Source organism: Carcharhinus amblyrhynchos, chromosome 13, assembly GCF_965287045.1.
Source record: "Carcharhinus amblyrhynchos chromosome 13, sCarAmb.v2.hapA, whole genome shotgun sequence".
Classification (NCBI taxonomy): domain Eukaryota; kingdom Metazoa; phylum Chordata; class Chondrichthyes; order Carcharhiniformes; family Carcharhinidae; genus Carcharhinus; species Carcharhinus amblyrhynchos.
Genome location: NC_137336.1, coordinates 72,389,746 through 72,412,133, shown reverse-complemented (window position 1 = coordinate 72,412,133; position 22,388 = coordinate 72,389,746). Strand labels below are relative to the sequence as shown.

Here is a 22,388-nt window from a genome sequence, read left to right as displayed (position 1 = left end):
GTATTAGCAACTCATTCCTGAATCCTACTGTTACTCTTCAATATTTATGGATATTGTGATGGAGACAGAGGCAGAGAGAGATAAGATAGATACAGAATGATACAGCTAGAGAAAGAGTCAGAGATAAAAAACAGAATGAGAGTTAGAGGAAGGGAGAAGAGATAGAGACATAATACTGAGTGTTACTTTTCAATATTCATGGGTATGCTGATGGAGACAGAGGGAGAGAGAGAGGAACAAGGATTCATAGAGTCATAGAGGTTTACAGCATGGAAACAGGCCCTTTGCCCCAACATGTACATGTCACCCTTCTTTTTAACCACCAAGCTAGTCCCAATCGTCACTGTTTGGCTCATATCTCTCTTTACCCATCTTAACCATGTAACTGTCTAAATGCTTTTTAAAAGACAAAATTGTACCCACCTCTACTATTACCTCTGGCAGCTTGTTCCAGATGCTCGCCACCCTCTGTTTAAAAAAAATGCTACTCTGGACCCTTTTGTATCTCTCCCCTCTAATCTTAAACCTATGCCCTCCAGTTTTAGACTCTCCTACCTTTGGGAAGGATGTTGACTATCTATCTGACCTGCGCCCCCATTATTTTATAGACCGCTATAAGATCACCCCTTAAAGACAGAATGAGACAGAGCTAGAGAAAGACAGAGAGAGGTAAAGAGAGAGAGAGATAAAGAGAGAATAAGATGGAGTTAGTGGAAAGAGGAAGAGACAAAGAGAGATAAAGCGAGAGAGATTGTAATTGAAGGGGACAGAGAGAGGAAGAGATTGAGATGACTGAGAGAGATTGTGAATGATATAGAGGGGGAGGCAGAATGAGAGATTGAGTGGGTAAGAGAGCCAGAGTTAAAGAGTCAAAGACAGAGAGAGATTGAGATAGACAGGATTGGAGAGAAAGAGACAGAAAGACCAAGATAGGAGAGACTTAGATGAGAATTTTCCAGCTGTCCGTGCCCCGCCGCTGCAGCAAGCAAAGACAAAGAATTTGGTGCTCAGCCAAAAAATTCAGACAGGAGGAGAGACAGAGAAAGAAAAAGAGAGACAGAGATTCAGGGAGAAAGAAAGGGAAACAAGGAGACAGAAAGAGAGAGGGAGATTGAGAGGGAAAGAGACTGTGAGATTGAGGGAGGCAGAGACAGGGAGAGATAGAATGAGAGAGATAATGATTGACAGAGAATAATTGTGAGACAGGAAAGATAGAGCTAATAAATGAGTTTGATGGGGAGAGAAAGAGTGAGAGAGAGAGATAATGGTTGAGAGTTGGGGAATGAGAGGGTTTTTGAATGCAGAGCAAATGTTTGAGAGAGAGGATAAGAGAAAGAGAACAGACAGAAAGATAGAGACTGGGATCCAGCTCTGTGTCAGGACTGGGATCACTGACCTCCATCCTTCTCTCTTCTATCAGGCACTGAGCTGGGGGCCAGGAAATCCCAGGGGCAAATTCAAAATGGTAGGTGATCCTTTCTGTAGACTCGTATCCCTCTCCCCCACATTGCTTCACTTTCCATCACCTTCAATTTCCCACATCCCTTTTCCTTTTGCCTGCTTCCTCCTGTCTTGACCCTCTGTTCCCATTCCCCTCCCTCCCTTTCTTCTCCTCTCCCTCCCCATATCAGAGAACCCTTCCCTTTCCTCATCTCCTCACTGCTCTGAACTTCCCTCCCCTACTGTTGGTCCTTCTTCTTCCCTCTCCATTTTCTTCATTCACTTCATCACCCTCTCATCTCCCTGCTCCCCTGCCCTCTCCTCTCCCTCTCTCTCTCACCCCCTCTCCCTCCGTACAACCTCGCTGCTTGAAGCACCCAAAAACCAGCATCTGGATGCACAGTCATAACTTGTTGTGACTCCTGCCTCCCTCACAGAGCTTCGAGGAGGGACTGAGGGATCTGTCTCTGAGCTGGATGGATGAGGAAAAAGAGGAAACGGGCTGAGGAGGAGACAGAGGAGAAGAAGTGTGTGAGAGGAGGGAGAGGAGAGGTGTTTTCCAACAGTCTGAAAGACATTCTGATTCTGGGCCATTTCCAGAGAGTAGTCCATGACATCCCATTGGGAACATCACAGAATTCCCAGCTGCTCACAGCAAGATTGTAGCAGTCGCCAATCAGAGGACAATCACTGACAATCTGCCCTGTGACAAGCCTGAGAATGTCAGGAAGGTGACTTTATCAATTGGACATCCAGCCGCTTTGAATAAGAATTCAGCAGGACAAGGAACATATGTCCCATAAACAGTCCTGCAAAGTCTACGTGCAGCCGACGCGGCAACTCCCGTATGCTGGCAGTGACTGCTGGCTTTCACAACTCAGAGACTGCCTGAGCATCCTTTCAATGTCTTTATTGATGTAACTTTGGGCTTGTGTTTTCATCCTAATTTGCCTGGGCTTCACATTGTGCAATTCTTGTAATAAAAGTGGTCCCCCCTGGAGTGGACAAGAACACAAGTCCCCCACAATAACACGCTGTCCTCACACTTTAGCTCCATATTATGCTGCAGGTAAGGTCCTATTGCTCTGACTTATTATTTTGCCAACCCTGTAACACCATCCTCTTAATTTTTAACAATATTAGATCCCTTTTAGTCCTGTTTTTCTATGGGCAGCTGCGACAGGCAAAGTTTCGATTGGGTGCAGCACCAACACTATTTCTTGTGGCACAGGTGGTGATGGTACTGTCTGCAGCAGAAGAAGGCAGCTGAGTGCATCCACATTCAATATCTACACCCCTGGCCTACGTTGGATTGAGTAGCTGTATGCAGCCAGCAATAAAGTCCATCCCTCTACCATCTCAGAGGTGACTGGTGGCAGTGGTTTATCCTCTCAGAATAAACCCAAAAGCGGATTGTGATCTGATATTATGGTGAAATGTATGAATGAAACTTCTTCACTACATAAATTATCTCCAATCTCTCTTTTGCCAATTTGAAAATACTTTTTCTCAATGTTTGATAAGGTTCTTGACACAAATATGATTGGCCTCTCCGTTCCATCTCATATCCTGTGGAACACGATTGCTCCCATGTCATATGATGGTGTGTCAAAGGTAACGACCAATGGTTTGGTTGGATCAAAATGTACAAGCAGTGTTGATAACTGTAAGGCTTGCTTTACTTTTGCAATTGCCTATTTGAATGCCTCTCTCCATTTTCATCACCTATGCTTCTCAAAAGCTGGTGCAATGGGGCTAAGATTGTAAACATATTTTGTGGGAATCTGCTGTAATAATTTACCAACCCTAAGTACAACTTTTACTTCAGTACATTTTTAGGCTGCAGTACATTCTTTATCACTTTAACCTTGTCCTCCAAAGGAATCGGCATCTACCCTGAAGCTCAGGTAACCTCCTCCATCTGGAAAGTGCATTTCTCTTCTTTTAAATGGACATAAGCTTTTTAAAATCTTTTTAGGACCTCTTCTGGGTTTGTCCTGTGCTCCTCAGGGGAAGCTTCCATAACTAGGACATCACTACTTTGAGAATGTCTTGCAATAAACTTTCTATGTACACTGGAAAACAGCACAGGTCAAAGAGATTCCAAAGGACATATGCATGTACTGGTATAACTGGTTGTGAGTGTTGATGGTAACTAACTGCTGGGAATCTTCATTCAACTCCAGCTGTTGACAGTCATGAACTAAGATCTAACTTGGTGTACTTAAATTCCCCTGCTAATTTTGTGTAGAGGTCCTTGATTCTTGAAATGAAGTATCTATCTATCTGAACTCATCACTTTACAGTTAACTTACAATCATCAAGATTGTTGAAATGTGATCTGGCTTCAAAATAAGGACTGTAGGCACAGCCCATTCAGTGAACTGTATAGTTCTTACGACGTCCAAGATTTCCAATCATCCTAGCTCCATTTCTACTTTATGATGGAGTGCATAAAGCACGTTGCAGACTTGAAAGAATTTAGGCATTGCCTCAGGGTGAAAGAAAAAATTGGCTTTAGCACTTTTTTTCATCCTGGTTCCTTCTGGAAAATCTCAGAGTTTCTGCACAATAACTCTTGAAATCCTACATCCCAATATGCAATCTCTCCAGCCAGTCCAATTTTATCTGTTTCAACCCAGTTTTCACCCATGAGACAAGGTCTGTGTCCCTCAATCATTAGAACTGGTAACTGTGCTGTTTGTTTTCTGTTATAACTGACCCTACTGTCTTCAGCGTCTCTCCAGTATATGTAGACAAAATAGCTTCCGAATTACTCAACCTCAATGATTACAAACCTTTCTAGAAGCAGTTGAATGCATCTTCCCCGATGACTGTGGCTCTGGCTCCAGTGCTAACCTCCATTTTAAGAATTCTGCCATTGATCATCAAAGCTAATTCTATAGGTGACACCTTGCTGAGTTGGACCTGATTTAAAGTATTAGTTTCGGATCTGTGGCCAAACAGGCCATCTAAAATGGTGATTTGTAAAGTGCCCTGGGACAATCGGGCAAGAACTAAAGCGACAGGCTGCAGCCTAAAAGACAGAGATAAACAGGCTGCAACTTAGACCAGTGCATAAACAGGGTATGGGTCATCTCCAGGACAAAAGAGACTTTCTGGTCAAACAGGGTTGTTTACCAGACATAAGGGCACCGTAACTCCTTATTTGGGAGGGTGGTGTGGACCCTGCGTGCCCCCAGCACCAACAGACATGGCCATTGGGGACACACTGAGAGATTGGTGTGGCAGCACCTGATTGGACTTAATCGATCGGGGGGAATCAAGTCCTGATCGATTGATTGGTAATGGCCAAAAGGGGCGTGAAAGCCAACGGAGTATAAAGAGTGCTGCACAACCAAGAATCTCTTTCTCTCTCTCTGACCCCACGAACAAGCTACAGCACCAGTGACCATCGCCAGTGACAGCCAGCATGAGGAGAGCCACCACACCCGAGAAGAAAGGAAGACCAGAGCCAGAGTGCCAGACCAGGCAAAGGACCAGACGACGCAGAGGACGACCGAGACCAGCGCACAGGTAAAGGCCAATATCTGTTTGGGTATTTGCCAGTCATGCAAAGTTAAGTCAAGGTCTTGTATTGGACTTGAGCTCTTGTATTTTCTGTAAAGATAACTTATTGTTGGTTGGGTGGGTGATAATCGTGTGTCTTCAATAAATATTGGTTGTACTAACAAGACATCTACTCGTAGTTATTTGTCCACCCCATAAGGATTAAAGCAAACTGTGCGGCACGTACAACAGATACCTTGTTAGGCTCCTCAGACAGGTATTTTAACAGGACTAAACTAACTTGTTTTTATTGTGTGTTCTGTCCTTCATGCTCAGTTTTGCACCGTGCCTGTAAATGATCCCTCCTTTTTCAATGGAAACATACATAATTTCTACATTGTTTCCTGGGAGAGCTCTCTGCCCGACACCAATAACAAACATCCACCCCCAGTGCTGTACTACACCTCTCAGGCTCTGCTGCAACCTTACACAGGCTGTTCCTCACAGCAACCATTTCATGACACAGACAGTTCACTTCATTCGGCATGCCTTGTACTTCACTTGTGCCCTGCTCAGCACATTCAGTCACCAAGGCCATTTCTATGGCATTTTCCAAAGAGATTTTAGTCTCAGCCAGCAGCTTGTTTTTTGTACTGTGAGGCTGTTAATCCCACAGACCAATTGGTCTCTTAACATTTCCCCAAAAGTTGGATTGAATTCACAGTGCTCTGCTAACCCTTTTAATCTAGCCATGAACTCAGAGACTGTCTTCCACAAGACCCTCACTGCAGAGTGAAACACCTACCTCAACATGATGATTGAAAGTTGGGGGTTAAAATTATCTTTCACCAATTTTTGACCATCTGGTCAAAAGACTTTGCCAGAATTTTGCACCAGCCCACGTAGAATCCGACCCTGTCTGGAGTGTCATGTGGTGTTAGACTCCTCATTAGGCTGTAGCTTCATGGGCTACAGACTGAGGGTAGTTTCAGCTTTTGTTTTTCCTCTGCTGTGATCTCATTGATTGCAAAGAAATAGCATCACCTTTCGATATACTGCCTCTAGTTCCCAAAGTCTGGGTAATACAGGTCAATCTTCTTCATTAAAGGCATTTTAAGGCCTTTTGGACCTGCTTTCTCTGAGCTTTGACAATCACTTCCCCTTCACCCCACAACTGTGTACTGTGATCTCCCAATAACTGATCTAGTTTTCCCTCATTGCCAGTGTAGTAAGTTCAAAGCAAGATCCTGATTGTAACTGAGAAGCCCTCACCCTGTTTGTTCCATAATTAAATGAGCCATATTGTTCCCCAGTGATACTCAAATCTCTCCCAATGAGGCATTGGCTTGGAATCTGTGAGGCTTTTGATACTTTCAGAGTGAGGTAAATGAAGAGTGCACAATTTGAAAAACTGTTTTGCTAATATTTCTTATACAACTTGAATAAGGATTAAATTTGCTTTTGTTAAACGTGTTCCCCCTTCTTTTAAATAACAGATTACCAACTATAATGTATCCAAAAGTAAGTCACATTTATTAATAATTTGTGAAAAAAAATTATAAAACATTCACAAAAAACAGCCAAAGCAATTCATGAGCTTTTGGACTTTGACATAACAAACTTTCCAGGAATGGGGGATGATCCTCTCTCCCGGTTGTTACTAAAAGGAAGTTGAGTTTTTCTTTTTAATACTGATTGACTCCACATTCAGAAGAAGCACACACTGTCTTAACAGAGCTGTGTGTTGCCTGTTCATCGGACAGCTCAACACACACATAATCACACGCAGAGTTATCGGGGTGAATCCTGCTGATTCTCCCACTCCTCTGTTTATTCCCTCAACTTCATCCTCATTAAAAGGAGAGGATTTTCCAATTCATGGTTTAAACTGACCCTGATCTGATCAAGTGGTTTCACCTAATTTTGCATATTGGTTCATAGGAAGTTGACACCATTGTCTAGGCCAGCATTTATTGCCCATTCCTAATTGCCCCCTGACAAGGTGGTGATGAGCTGCCTCCTTGACCTGCTGCAGTCCCTGTGGTGTAGGTACATGCACAGTGCTGTTAGGGAGGGAGTTGCAGGGTTTTGACCCAGCGACAGTGATGGGAAGGCGATATATTTCCAAGTCAAGTTGGCGAGTGGCTTGGAGGGGAACCTCCAGGTGATGGTAAAGGGTACCTGTTGCCCTAGTTCTTCTAGATGGAAGTGGTTGTGATTTGGAAGGTGCTGCCGAAGGAACCTTAGCGTGTTCCTGCACTGCATCTTGTAGATGGTACACATGGCAGTTAGTGTGCATCGGTGGTGGAAGGAGTGAGTCTTTAAGGTGGTGGATGAGGTACCAATTAAGTGTGCTGCTTTGACCAGAATGGAGTCAAATGATACAATCTCAGTTGAATTTACTACTGGACAGGTCAGGTCCCAGGATAGGATCCCTGATCAATCCTAAATTTTTAATTGGACGTGTGGAAGAACAGGGTTACAGGACTGGCAATGAACTTTTAACAAAAGGATAAAACATTCAGTAAGCAAAAAAGTTAACTATGGTACAGTACCGTCTCACTCTACTTTTATGGATATATACAGATTTGTAAGGATGACACAAGTTACAAAATCTATCCGATACTCTAATGATCTCAGTAAATACACAGGCCACTTAAACAAATCAATGAAATCTGGTCTCTCTGAAATCAACCACAGATAGATTCTGTGGATTATTTATCAGTTTCAGCAGACCCCACCCACCCCTTCACCCTCCTCCCCCAAGTCCACTCCATCCAAACAGCCGTTACACTGTGAATCAACTGGCCTCATTGAAACTCTTTGTCTTCCAATCTCTGCCCTTGAAGAACACAGTTTGGAATCTTCTTCAACACAACACAACTCCAGGGTTTTCAGCCTTCCCTTTTAGCTTCCCTTTTACCTAGATCACCATTTGCTTTCCACAAACTCTCTCAGGGATTCAGTCTTGCCAACAAAAAGCCACTGCCTCACAGCTCCGTGAGGAACCACCAACATTTTGAGCCTGTCAGATATCTGGTTTCTCACATCGTCAACTTTAAATCTGCTTCTTTCAGCTGGGTCATTAGTTCAGAGCCTTCTCTCTCTCCTTTAATTTCACTGAACTGGATCTTGCTCAGATTCCTGTTCTTTGTTCCTTTTATTAGAGACTTTCCTTTTTCTCATTCCTTGGTTTCTGGAGCTTTATTTTGTTCTTTTGGCAATTCTGCCATCTCTAGTGCCCTGTCTTGTACCTTGTTGCTCCTGGCACGAGATCACAACTAACTTAAAAGCTCTTGTGGTCTCAGTGTGGCCTCTGGTTGTTAAGCAACAACCTAAATTTTATTTAAGCTCTATTGGCTTTAATGTCATAAAAGAATCAACAGTACAATGCAGGCACCTGAACCACGCTACAGAGTGGCTTTCTTAGCACATAATTAAACACAAGTTAAGCTGAAAAGCTTTGCCTTACTTCTGATATCTACAAACAAATAAAAATTGTGTAAAACTACCTCTACTTCCTGACACATACTTCTTGAGTATTGCTGGAGTTGCATTCAACCAGACAAGTGGAGAGTATTCCATCACACTCCTGACTTGTGGACAAGTCAGCACTTCTGGATGAAGATGGTAGCAAGCGCCCTGCCTTTTGCACTGAAGTACTCTTTTGCTTTCAAACTTTCTCAGTCTCGAGGAAGTGGTCTTACTCTGCTACAGAAGAAGAAGCTAGTTATTGGCAACAGAACAGACTAAGATTCATTCTATTCCTATGGTTCAAAATAGTCCAGGGACTGGTGGTAAGGTTAATAAATGATATAAAATTTAAAGTAAAATATATAATTAAATAAAGATAATTAAACAGTGAATTTACATACATTATGGATGGCAGTACACATGATGTGTCACAGTTGCAGCATGTAGGACTTACTGGATGCCAGTGAGGAAGAAAACATACAAGGGTTGGGCAACCATCCATGGTTAACCAGAAAGGGTAAAGTTCAAAATTAAAGAAAAACATATAATTGTGCAATTGCTCAGAAGATTGGACAGAATATAAAGAACAGCAAAAGATGACTAACAAATTATCAATGATGGAAAAATTGGATTACCAGAGAAAGCTAACCCGAAATATAAAAAACAGCTGGTAGGAGTACTTACAAACATTTTAAAATTAAGGAGTTAACAAAGTGAATATTAGATGCATAGAAAGTGAGTCTGGACATTTGATATTGGGAAACAAGGAAATAGCAGATGAATTGAACAGGTATTTTTCATCAGTCTTCACTATAGAGAATACAAGTAATATCCCATAAGCAGCTATAAACCAGGAAATAGGAAGGAGGGAGGAACTCAGGAACATTCTAATCGCCAGAGAAGTGGCACTGAGTGAATTGTTGGGTCTGGGGGCTGACAAGAGCTCAGGTCCTGAACAAATTTATCCTTGGGTCTGACAGGAAGTGTCTATTACGATAGTTGATGCACTGGTTTTAATTTTCCGAAACTCCCGAGATTCGGGGAAGGTCCCATTAGATTTGAAGACAGCAAATGTAACTCCATTGTTCAAAGAGGAAGCAGTCAGAAAGCAGGAAACTATAGGCCAGTTAGCCTAAAATCTATCACAGAGTAAACATTACAAGATAATATTAAAGATGTTATAGCAGGGCACATGGATAAGTTCAGATAATCAGGCAGAGTCGACATGGTTTTGTGGAAGGGAAATCCTGTTTAACCCATTTATTTGAAGAAGTAATGTGCTGTAGATAAAGGAGAATTGCTGTATTTAGATTTCCAGAAGACATTTGATAAAATGTCACATCAAAGGTTATGGTACAGCGATTAGCACTACTGCTCACAGCACCAGGGACCTGAGTTCGATTGCTGGCTTGGGTTACTGTCTGTGCTGAGTTTGCGTCGATTGCGTGGTTTCTGCCGGTGTTCCGGTTTCATCCCACTGTCCAAAGATAAGCAGGTTAGGTTGATTGACCATGCTAAATTGCCCCTTACTGTCAGGGGGATTGGCACGGTATATATGTGTAGTCATAGGGATAGGACCTGGGTGAGATTGTTGTTGGTGCAGACTCAATTACATGAATCTAACAAAGGGATTCTATGATTCTAGTGTACAGGTATGGCAAGTTATTAGGAAAGCTAATTTTATCATTTATTGTGAGAAAAAATATAAATGCATTAAAAACAATTCAGAAAAAAGACTATTACCTGAAATGGGTGGGTGGTTTGATGAGAAAAGTTTGGAGAGCTCAGGTTATATCCATTGGAGTTTATAAGAGTAAGAGGCAACATAATCGGAACCTTTAAGATCCTGAAGGCTAATGACAGGGTGGATGTGGAAAGGATTCACAACTGGAGTGAAAGGACTACAGGGTTTAGATCAGATCCGTTACTTGTTCGATCATTTAGCTCTGCCTGTCACTGTTTGGCAGGTAGTCCCGTGTTGTAGCTTCACCAGCTTGAAGCTTCGTTTTTATCTAAGCCTGGTGTTGTTCCTGACATGACTTCCTGCACTCTTCATCGAACCAGAATTGATCATCTGGCTTGGTGATAGTGGTAGAGTGGGGAATATACTGGGCCCTGAGGTTACAGATTGTGGTTGAGGACAATTCTGCTGCAGCTAAAGGATCACAGCGCCTCATGGATGCCCAACCTTGAGTTGCTAGATCTGTTTGAAGTCTATCCCATTTAGCAAAGTGGTCATGCCACACAATGCAGTGGAGAGCATCCTCAATGTGAAGACGTGATTTTGTCTCCAGAAGGACTGTGCACTGGTCAATCCGACCGATACTGTTATCTGCAGCAGACAGGTTGGTGAGGATAAGGTCAAGTATGTTTTTCCACCATTGGTCACTTCATCACCTGCCGCAGTCCCAGCCTAGAAGCTCTGTCCTTTAGGACCCGGCCAGCTATGTCTGTGGTGGTATGATCATGACACAATTGGTGGTGGATATTGAAGTCCCCACCTAGAGTACATTCTGCAGTCCTACCACGCTCAATGCTTCCAAGTAGTTTTCAACATGGAGAAGTACTGGTTCATTAGCTGAGGAGGGACAGTATACAGTAATCAGCAGGAATTTCCCTTGCCCATGTTGAAGCTTCATGGGTCTCATAGTTCATGCTGAGAACTCCCAGGGCAACTCCTTCACCACTCTATACCATCGTGTCACCACCTGTGCTTGGCCTGTCCTTCTGGTGGGATAGGACATAGTGAGGAATGGTGATGGTGGTGTCTGGGATATTATTTGTAAGGTATAATTCCCTGAGCATGACTGTGTCAGACTGTTGCTTGATTAGTCTGTGAGACAGCTCCCCCAGCGTTGATATAAATGTTAGTAAGGAGGAATTTGCAGGGTGGACAGACCTGTGTTTGCTTTTCTCATTTTGATTCATCTGGTTTCATTCCTTTTTGACTACGTAGCAGTTTGGAATTATGGAGTGGGAAGGGCAAAGTTTGTTGCCTATCCATAATTGCCCTTAACACAAGTGGCTTGAGGGCATTTCAGGGGAATTTAAGAGTCAACTACATTCCTGTGGATCTGATGTCGGCCAGACCAAGTAAGGATGGCAGATTTCCTTCCCTAACTGGACATTAGGGCTTAAACAACAATCGGCAAGGTTTTGTGTGATCACAATTAGACTAGCTTTTAATCCCAGGGTTTCATTAATTTAATCTAAATTCAGCAGTCAATGTGGTGGGACTTGAACTCAGATTCCCAGTACATTATTCTGGGCCCCTGGATTATTAATCCAGTGACAATACCATTCATTCTGAAATTCTGAAGGGGTTTGACAGGTTAAATACTGAGAGACTGTTTCCCACTGGCTGGAGAATCAAGAACATAGTTCCTACAGATTGGAGGGGGACTAATGTAAACACATTATTTGAAAAGAGAGATAAATTCAGTGAACTGTAGGCCAGACTTTTAAAAGACTTCTGGATGAGTATATGGGATCTAATGGGATTGGGGGTTATAGATAGGTCTATGGCTTAGTAGGTATAGATGTGATCGGCGCAACTTGTGGGCCGAAGGTCCTGTTTGTGCTGTAGTGTTCTATGTTCTATATAATAGGTCACTCTGTAAAGTTAAAGCACATGGGATTGCAGGTAATGTCTTGATATGGATAGAAAGCTGGTTAGCAGATAGGAAGCAAAGAGTTGGTATAAATGGGTCTTTTTCTGATTGGCAGTGAGTAACTAGTTGGGCTCCGCAGGGATCTGTGCTAGGATCCCAACTGTTCACATTATATATTTATGATTTGGAAGAGGGAATTGAATGTGCATGTATCATAGGTCATAGAATCCATACAGTGCAGAAGGAGGCCATTCGGCCCATCGAGTCTGCACCAACCACAATCTCATCCAGGCCCTATTCCCATAACCCCATGTATTTACCCTACTAATCCCCCGACACTATGCAGCAATTTAGCATGGTCAATCAAACTAGCCCACACATCTTTGGAGTGTGGGAGGAAACCCAGGGGGAGAACGTGCAAACTCCATACAGCCACCTGAATTGGAATCAAACCCGGGTCCCTGGCGCTGTGAGGCAGCAAGGCTAACCAATTTGATCTCCAAAATTATCTCCAAATTTGCAGATGATGCAAAGTTGAGTGGAGGGTGAGCTGTGAAGAGGATGCAGAGATGCTTCACTATGATTTAGACAGGCTGAGTGTGTGGGCATATGCATGGCAGATGCAGTATAATGTGGATAAATGTAAGATAATCTACTTTGGCAGCAATAATAGGAAGACAGATTATTACTTGAATGGGTGTAAATTGAGAGCGAGACCTTGGTGGCCTCGTGCATCAGTTGCTGAAAGTAAGCACGCAGGTGCAGCAGGCAGTAAGGAAAGCAAATGGTATGTTCACCTTCATAGCAAGAGGAATTAAGTATAGGAATAGGGATGTTTTGCTGCAATTGTATAGGACATTGGTGAGGCCATCCCTGGAGCCTTGTGTGCAGTTTTGGCGTCCTTATCTGAGGAAGGATGTCCTTGCTGTCGAGGGAGTACAGTGAAGATTTACCAGGCAGATTCCTGGGATGGCAGGTCTGTCATATCAGGAGAGACCAAGTTGCTTCGGATTATATTCACTGGAGTTTAGAAGAGTGAGGGGGGGGTCTTATAGAAACTTAGAAAATTCTAACAGGGTTGGACAGGGCAGATTCAGAAAGAATGTTCCCAATGATGAGGGAGTAAAGAACTAGGGGCTCATACTTTGAGGATAAGGGATAAACATTTTAGAACTGGGGTGGGGAGAAATTTCATCACCCAGAGGGTGGTGAATGTGTGGAATTCATACAGAATGTAGCTGAGGCCAAAATATTGTCTGATTTCAAGAAGAAATTATATATAGCTCTCAGGGGATAAAGGGATCATGGGATAGGGAGGAACGGGGGAGGGTGTGGGAAACAGAATATCGAACTCGATGATCAATCATGATCAAAATGAATGGTGGAAGAGGCTCAAAGGGCTGAATGGCCTCTTCCTGCTTCTAGTTTCTATGTAACATAATGAGATGGTCTCAAAGGAGATTGTCATTTAGGACTGAGATGAGGAGCAATTTTGTCACTCAGAAGGTTGTGAATCTTTGGAATACTGTACCCCAGGGGTTCTTGGATTGTATTGTAGATCATGAGTGGTATTCCGAGCTCTCTGCCGGCTTTGGAACCTAAGGAGAAAGCAGAAAAGTCTTTTTGAAAGAAGTAGTGAGCAAAATCAAATGGCCCCGTTATTCGTGTGCACTAATGGCCGTTAAATCTCAGCGATAGGTCAAAAACGGGATTTATGCCAGAGAGATCTCAGAGTGAGATCTTACCTCATCCTCTCTAATGGCACGATCAAGTTCACGCCTCGGAAGGGTGTGAGCCTCATTAGCATATATTATAGTACATTATAATATAACTTGTGGGCCTATTGCTGCTATTTCTGTCCTCATTGTAACTTCCCACCCAACTGGTGTGACGACATGTCAGCGCTAATCACTGCTGGTTTTCTAAATCAAAAAACAGTCGTGATGACCAAGGCCCTGGTCCTTGTCAGTTCATCATTTATCCAAAGTTAACTAGTGCCCCCAGGTGGTAAGAGTGGCACGGGGGCTGGGATGGGAGCACACTGACACCTTGTGGGGAGGGCAGAGGGGGGAGGGTACTGCGGTGTGTCCTGATGGTTGTGGAGGAAGGGGGAGGTGGAATGTGGCATTGCTTGTCCTAGGGGTGGGTGGGTCACTCTGATCTCAGTGGGGAGGGGCTCCTTTTACTTTAACGAGAGATTGGAGATCTCAATATTCCTGGCCTTGCCATTTGTTTTGCACCCAACTCCCCTCCAGGTGACTGCCTGGTTCTTGCTTCCCCTTTGATATTGCTGTGTTGTTCAATACAATGAGGAAAGCCAGCTGTGTAATTACAAGTTTCACACCAGCTTTCTCCCACTTTTGGGCAGATTCTGATTACAGATTTTTAACAATTGTTCAGAGGATGTGGGCTAGGCCAGCATTCATTGCCCATCCCTAATTACCCCTTGAGAAGGTGGTGGTGAACTGCTTTCTTGAACCACTTTAGTCCCTGAGGTGTAGGTACATTGTTAGGGAGGGTGTTCTAGGATATTGATCCAGCAACAATGAAGGGGTGGTGATATATTTCATGGTGAGTGACTTGGAGGGGAATCTCCAGGTGCTGGTGTTCCCAGGTATCTGCTGCTCTTGTCCTTCTCGAAGGTAGTGGGTGTGGGTTTGGAAGGTGCTGTGTAAGGAACCTTGGTGAGATCCTGCAGTGCACTTTGTAGATGGTACACACGGCTGCCACTGTGTCTCGGCAGTGGAGGGAGTGCACTTTTGTGGAAGGGATAGCAATCAAGTGGGGTTGCTTTATCCTGGATGGTGTCGAGCTTCTTGAGTGTTGTTGGAGCTGCATTATCCAGGCAAGTGGGGAGTATTCCATCACATTCCTGACTTGTGCCTTGTAGATGGTGGACAGGTTTTAAGGGGTCAGGAGGTGAGTTACTGCTGCAGGAATCTAAGCCTCCAGCCTGTTCTTGTAGCCTTAGTACTTATACGGCTAGCTCAGTTCAGTTTCGGGTCAATGATAATCCCCAGGATGTTGGTAGTGGGAGATTCAGCGATGTAAATGCCATTGAACAACCCCAGTGCTGTTTCGGAGGGAATTTGACTTAGTGACAGTGAAGGAATTGTCGAATGCTATTCTGATCAGAATGATGTGTGTGTGCCTGAGAGACTTGGGATGGGATTTGGAGGTTTTGATATCCCCATGAAACCACCACCTTCACTATTATCAGTGGTGGAGGTTATTTTGAAAAATGAGGCAGCTGGTGTTCTCATTGAACACTGGGATCTTGCTGTGTGTGTATTTGAGTTCAGCAGGTGGGGTAATGTCAGGAGATGTAGTGAGAATCAGGGATCCAGGGAATGGACAGGCTCTGGGGGTGGAACCTCTGTCCTATTTTCCATTACCATCTCATTTCCTTCTGGTGAAGGGCGTTTCTCTTGAGGTCTATTCACTCGCTGCACTTCAGGATAAATAGTCAGCGTATTATCCGTGTAATCCTGCCCATTCGAACCTTTGAAAGGGAAGAATGGACAACAGTGAGTGACGTGGGGATTTATCAATGCAACCTCATCATACATGTTCCTCTCATCAGCCTCTCCTCCCAAACACTTCCTCCTCCTGTCCGTCCTCCCCCCAGCCACTCCTCCCTGGGCTCCACGTGAACCTCCTCCGCAGCTCTTCCTTTCTCCCCCACTCCTCCTCACCTTCACCTCTCCTCCGTGACCCTCCTGCTTCCCACCTCCTCTCCGGCCACTCCTTCATTCGCCCAGCCCTCCTTGTCCCCCCCCACCCCTCCTACTGGCCCCTCCTCCCTGACCCTCTCCGCTCTCTGCTGACCCTCCTCCCCCTCCCAGCCCTTCACCCCCTGCCCCTTCCCCCCTTTCCCTCTGAGTTGCCCCTTCCTTTCCTGTCCTCTCCTCTCCTGCCCCACAATTCATGCAGTGCATCACCTCTCCTTTCTTCATGGCATCGAATCGAGAAATGTCCAGCCGCCTCTTGCCTCCTCTCTTGTCCCCTCCTTCCTGGCCCCCTCCAGGGATGTCCACTTCTTCCCTCCCTTCCCAAGCTTCCACCTCCCCTTCCTCCTTTGTCCCTTGCTTCCATGCTTACTGCTCCCCTGCCCCCTCATGCCCTACCTTCTCCTCCCCTGCCCCTCCCCTTTGCACCTTGTCTCTTGCCTTTCCTCACAATCCTTTCACTACCTCTGTATTCAGCCATGTTCACTCTTTCACTTCCCTATCACACCATCCCCCTCCTCCTGTCCCTGCCCTCTGCCTGCGTGGGTCTCCTCCAGGTGCTCCGGTTTCCTCCCACAATATAAAGATGTGTGGGTTCGGTTGATTGGCCATGCTAAATTGACCCTTAGTGTTGGGGGATTAACGGGGTAAATACATGGGGTTATGGGTTTTGGGCCTGGGTGGGATTCTTGTCAGTGCTGTCACTGCACTGTAGGGATTCTCTGATTCTTTCCCTTAATTCTGCTCCCAAACCAGACCCTTCCCCTCACTCCACCTTCACAGTTTCATCCATTTTAGTCAGCCCTGCCCCTTTACCTACATTCCACCTGATCCACACACACATGTATTATTTAATTATTTATTAGTGTCGCCAGTAGGCTTACATTAACACTGCAGTGAAGTTACTGTGAAAATCCCTCAGTCTCCATGCTCCGGCACTTGTTCGGCTACACTGAGGGACAATTTAGCATGGCCAATGCACCCAACCAGCATGTCTTTCAGACTATAGGAGGAAACAGAGCACCGGAGGAAGCCCACGCAGACACGGGGAGAACGTGTAAACTCCACACAGACAGTGACCCAACTCAGTGATCAAACACAGGTCTCTGATGCTGTGAGACAGCGATGCTAACCACTGTGCCATGAGTACCATGAGCTCCTTATACACATGCATGTGTTTGTGCAACTTGCCTACATTTGCCACGCGCTTTTTCCTTTTATTAATTATCCATATAATCAGCGCACAGATGATCATGAAGAGGATCATGATTCCAGCCCGTAAATATGTTAAATGGTTCTTTGCTGTTCCTTGCTCTGCAAAATAGAAAGATAGATTTTCCAACAGCATCAAAACAATCATCAATCAAACACAGCAGCACATGTTCCACTCTTCAGCCATATCCCACATACTGTCACTCAGTAACGACTCTCCCAAAAACCCTGTGTTACTGACTGTATCTCTACTGATATGAATCCAGCTCCCTCACACTGTCACTCAGTAACCTCTCTCCACCAATACACTGTTTTAGTGACAGTATCTTTACTGATGTTGATCCAACTCATGTGCGCCATCGGTCACCACTCCCTCTGTATGTCTGATGGTATCCTTATTGATATTAATGCAGATCCCTCACTGGCACTCAATAACCACTATGCTCCAGTACTCTGTGTTGTTGACTGTATCTCTACTAATGATAATCTAGCTCTCTCACACTGTCATGCAGTAACCACTCTCCCCCAATACACTGTCTTACTCACTACATCTCTACTGATGTTTATCAAGTTCCTTCACACTATCACTCAGAAACCCCTCTCCCCCAGCACCATGTTACTGACTGTATCACTACTGATGCTAACAAAAACAGACAATGCTGGAAAATCTCAGCAATCTGACAGCATCTTTGGAGAGAGAATAGAGCCAATGTTTTGAGTGTAGATGACTCTTCATCAGAACAAAGAGCAAAGAAAGTCAGAAGAGATTTATACGATGAGGGTCAAGGGGATCTCTAATTGGACAAAGGAAATGTAAATGATGATGAAGAAGGCTGGGAAGGTGCTGAAAGTGTCCATTAAGCAATCAGAATGTGCGAAAGGCAGTACAGAAGTGAGAGGGAAGGATGATAAAAATGGATGAGCGAGGCAAAAAGAAAAAATGAAATAAAATAATTGGAAACAGGGTGAAAGTGAAGGGGAAAGTTCATGCCGTCAATGTTGAACCTAATGTTCAGTGTGGAAGGCTGTCAAGTGCCCAATCGGAGGTGCTGTTCCTCCAGTCTGCATTGAACTCACTAGAACATTGCAAAAGGCCAAGAACGGACATGTGGACAGGACAGCAGGGTGGTGTGTTCACGTGACAAGCACAGTAAAAAGCCTGACAACACCAGGTTTTAGTCCAACCGATTTATTTGACAGTAAACTCACAAGCTTTCGAGGGGACTCCCTCTTCGTCAGGTGAATGGAGAGTTCTGGCCTCGGACAGAGCATATAAAGCACAGACAGATGAGGCCAGAACTCTCCATTCACCTGACGAAGAGGGAGTCCCCTCGAAAGATTGTGAGTTTACTGTCAAATAAATCGGTTGGACTAAAACCTGGTGTTGTCAGACTTTTTACTGTGTTTACCCCCGTCCAACGCCGGCACATCCACATCACGGAGTGACAAGCTACAGGAAGGTCTCAGTCCTGCTTGTGGACAGACTGAATGTGTTCAGCAGAGTGGTCACCCAGTCTATGTATTGTCTCTCTGATGTAGAGTAGACCACATTGGAGCAGTGAATGCAATAGATCAGACTGAAGGAGATGCTTGTGAAGTGCTGCTTCATCTGAAACGAGTGTTTAGGTCCTGGGTGACGAGCAGGGGGAAGGTAAAGGGGGAGGTGTTAACCTTCTACACTTGCATAGGAAGATGCCGTGGGCAGGGGGTGAGGTGTTGGATATGATGAAGTAGTGGATCGATGTGTCCCGGAGAGAACGGATCCCTGTGGAAAGCTGACAGGGGGAGTGAGGAGAAGATGTATTGAGTGGTGGCATCATGCTGATGTTGGTGGAAGTGGCGGAGGATGATCCTTTGAATGTGAAGGCTGGTGGGGTGCAAACTGAGGACAAGAGGTACCCTATCCTGGTTCTGGAAGGGGAGGGAGCGACAGCAGTGGCCTAGGGGATGGTTCAGGCACAGGTGAAAGCCTTGTCAACCAGGGTGGGTGTTAATTCAGTTCCCTCAAAATGTCTGTAATCCCTCTACCTCTGCTTTCAGTGTTACTGACTGTATCTTTACTGATGTCAATCCAGGTCTTTCATACTGTCAGTCAGTAACCCCTCTCCCCCAGCAACTTGTGTCACTGACTGGATCTCTGCTGATGTTAATCCACCTCCCTCATACTGTCATTCAGTAACCCCTCTCCCCCAGCACCCTGTATTACTGACTGGATCTCTACTGATGTTAATCCACCTCCCTCACACTGTCACTCAGTAACCCCTCTCCCCCAGCACCCTGTGATACTGATTGGACTTCTGATGATAATGTAGCTCACTTACAATGTCACTCAAGAACCCTCATGCAGCAACTTGTACAAGAACAGATCTATCATTTTAATGATATCATTCTACTTTGTCCGTCCAAACATTGCCGGGACACGAAAAGTAGAGTGTGTGATACAGAGTAAAGCTCCCTCTACCCTATTCCCATCAAACACTATCAGGACACGTACAGCACGAGGTTAGATACAGACTAAAGCTCCCTCTACACTGTCCCCATCAAACACTCCCAGGACAGGTACAGCACGAGGTTAGATACAGAGTAAAGCTCCCTCTACACTGTCCCCATCAAACACTCTCAGGACAGGTACAGCACGGGGTTAGATACAGAGTAAAGCTCCCTCTACACTGTCCCCATCAAACACTCCCAGGACAGGTGCAGCACGGGGTTAGATACAGAGTAAAGATCCCTCTACACTGTCCCCATCAAACACGATGTGGAGATGCCGATATTGGACTGAGTAAAAGCTGAAAGTCTCACAACACCAGCTTAAAGTCCAACAGGTTTCTTTGTAGCAAATGCCACAAGCTTTTGGAACACACTATTCCTTCATCAGGTGGATGGAAGTTCTGATCACAAACAGGACACAAAGGCACTAACTCAATTTACATGAGTAATGATTGGAATATGAGTCTTTACAGCTAATCAATTCTTAAAAGTACAGATAATGTGAGTGGAGAGAGCTTTAACACAGGTTAAAAGGATGTGTATTGTTTCCAGGCAAGAAAGTTAGTGAGATTTTGCAAGTCCAGGCAAGGTGTGGGGGTTACAAATAGTGTGACATGAACCCAAGATCCCGATTGTGGCCATCCTCATGTGTGCGGAACTTAGCTAACAGTCTCTGATCAGCGACTCTGTGCTGTAGTGTGTCGTGAAGGCCGCCTTGGAGAATGCTCACCCGAAGGTCAGAGGCCGAATACCCGTGACCGCTGAGGTGTTACCCAACAGAAAGAACATAAGAACATAAGAAATAGGAGCAGGAGTAGGCCATCTAGCCCTTCGAGCCTGCCCCGCCATTCAATAAGATCATGGCTGATCTGTCGCTGCTCAGTTCCACTTTCCCGCCCTCTCCCCATAACCCTTAATCCCCTCTCTTATCAAGAACCCATCAACCCGCGTCTTAAAAATATTTAGCGAGGCAGCCTCCACCACTTCAACGGGCAGAGAATTCCAGAGATTCACCACCCTTTGAGTGAAGAAGTTCCTCCTCAACTCCATTCTAAACCGCCCCCACTTTATCTTGAGGCTGTGCCCCCTAGTCCTATTCCTAGCCCCCTAGTCCCCCTAGAACAGTCTTGCCTGGTGATTGTCGAGCGGTGTTCATTCATCCACTGTCGTAATGTCTGCATGGTCTCCCCAATGTACCAAGCCTCAGGACACTCCCAGGACAGGTACAGCACGGGGTTAGATACAGAGTAAATCTCCCTCTACACTGTCCTCATCAAACACTCCCAGGACAGGTACAGCACGGGGTTAGATACAGAGTAAATCTCCCTCTACACTGTCCCCATCAAACACTCCCAGGGCAGGTACAGCACGGGGTTAGATACAGAGTAAATCTCCCTCTACACTGTTCCCATCAAACACTCCCAGGACAGGTACAGCACGGGGTTATTGCAGATTAAAGCTCCCTCTCACTGTTCCATCAAACACTCCCAGAAGAGGTAAAACATGGAGTCAGATACAAAGTATAATTCCTTGATATTATCCCCTTCAAACTTTCCCAAAGAGATCTAGCATCGTTTAGAAACAGAGTAAATCTTTCTCTACATTGTCCACATCAAACACTTGACTGTGTAATAACTAATTGCCAGTTTATTTGTGACACTCACCGTGTTTAGTTACATTACAGATATCACTCAGTTTGATGTGTGCAGTGCCTTCACTGACTGGGTTCCTGGTCTCACACTTGTACACATTGTCCTCGATCTGTGCTGTGAAATGAAGCTGTAACTCCTGTCCATTTTCAGAGAGATGATGGATGCTGTCATTCCTCAATGCTTCTTGTCCCCTCCACCAACTGAAGCTGGTGTAGTCGCCTGTGTTCACTGAGCAGCTCAGGGTGATGTTACAGTTCTCCGTGATCTGATAGCTGATCTTTGTTCCTGTCACAGGCTCTGACATTCAGATTGAAAGACAAAAGATACATGAGGAAGGAATGTCGGCCCTTGTGAGTCACTTCAATATCCAGCACCCTCACAACCGCTTCAGAACCTCACAAGACAACTCTGAACCCCACTCAACCCTCCATCTGCCAGTTTAACTATTTGTCTCATCGCTCTGGGATCAAACAGGTAACATGTGTCAATATGACGGTGGATGGAACGCATGTAGATTGTAACACAGTCTTTCACGACAATCATAAACATTAATTTATAGAATCGCTACCGTGCAGAAAGGTGCCACTTAGCCCATCGAGCCTGTTCTGACAACAATCCCATCCAGAGCCGATCCCTGTAACCACATGTATTTATCCTGCTAATCCCCCTGACACTAAGGGGCAATTTAGCATGGCCAATCAACCTAACCTGCACATCTTTGGAATGTGGGAGGAAATCGGAGCATCCGGAGGAAACCCACGCAGACATGGGGAGAATGTGCAAACTCCACAAAGACAGTGGCCTGCGTCCGGAATTGAACTGGCAGCTGGGCGAACCACTGTGACTGTTCAGGCTTTGGAATTGTAGCCTGGGAATTCTCATTGGTGACTCCAGTAAGTGGGCCTGTATTATCTGGAGTGCAGCCTCTGTCTCTATTCTGTGTTTAGTTAAGGTTTGTGGAGCCTCCGACATTGGGATAGACCCAGAATTACATTGACATTGTTTCTGGTATTTCAGCATGTGTGTGTGTGAATGTGGGGAACATTGCTGTAAATCTCCAGTCACTCACAAAGTAGTGGATAAATAAGCGGAATGGGTGTGTAATTGAAATGATAAGTTTAACTTTAATCAGAGGGAGCTGGTAGAAAGGAATGGTAGAAGAGAGACTGATACAGTTTTATATGCACCAGTGCTTGTTAGTAAGGCTGTGAACTTTTCAAACACAACGGGTGGGATTCTCCCAACAAAATTCTAAGTGCCGAATTTGTGTA

The 22,388-nt window shown here is 44.9% G+C and overlaps 1 protein-coding gene across 1 annotated transcript in view; it reads right to left on the bottom strand.

Annotated features, from left to right (window-relative positions):
* Positions 1–13,594: 13,594 nt before the first annotated feature.
* Positions 13,595–22,388, bottom strand: part of LOC145351321 (SLAM family member 8-like) — a 35,844-nt gene continuing 27,050 nt past the window's right edge. Inside the window, exons 4-6 of the mRNA XM_080200943.1 lie at positions 21,130–21,414; positions 15,431–15,537; positions 13,595–13,633 (exon numbers count right to left, since the gene is read on the bottom strand). Of these exons, the coding sequence (XP_080057069.1) occupies positions 13,595–13,633; positions 15,431–15,537; positions 21,130–21,414 (431 nt within the window). The remainder of the gene's footprint in view (positions 13,634–15,430; positions 15,538–21,129; positions 21,415–22,388) is intronic.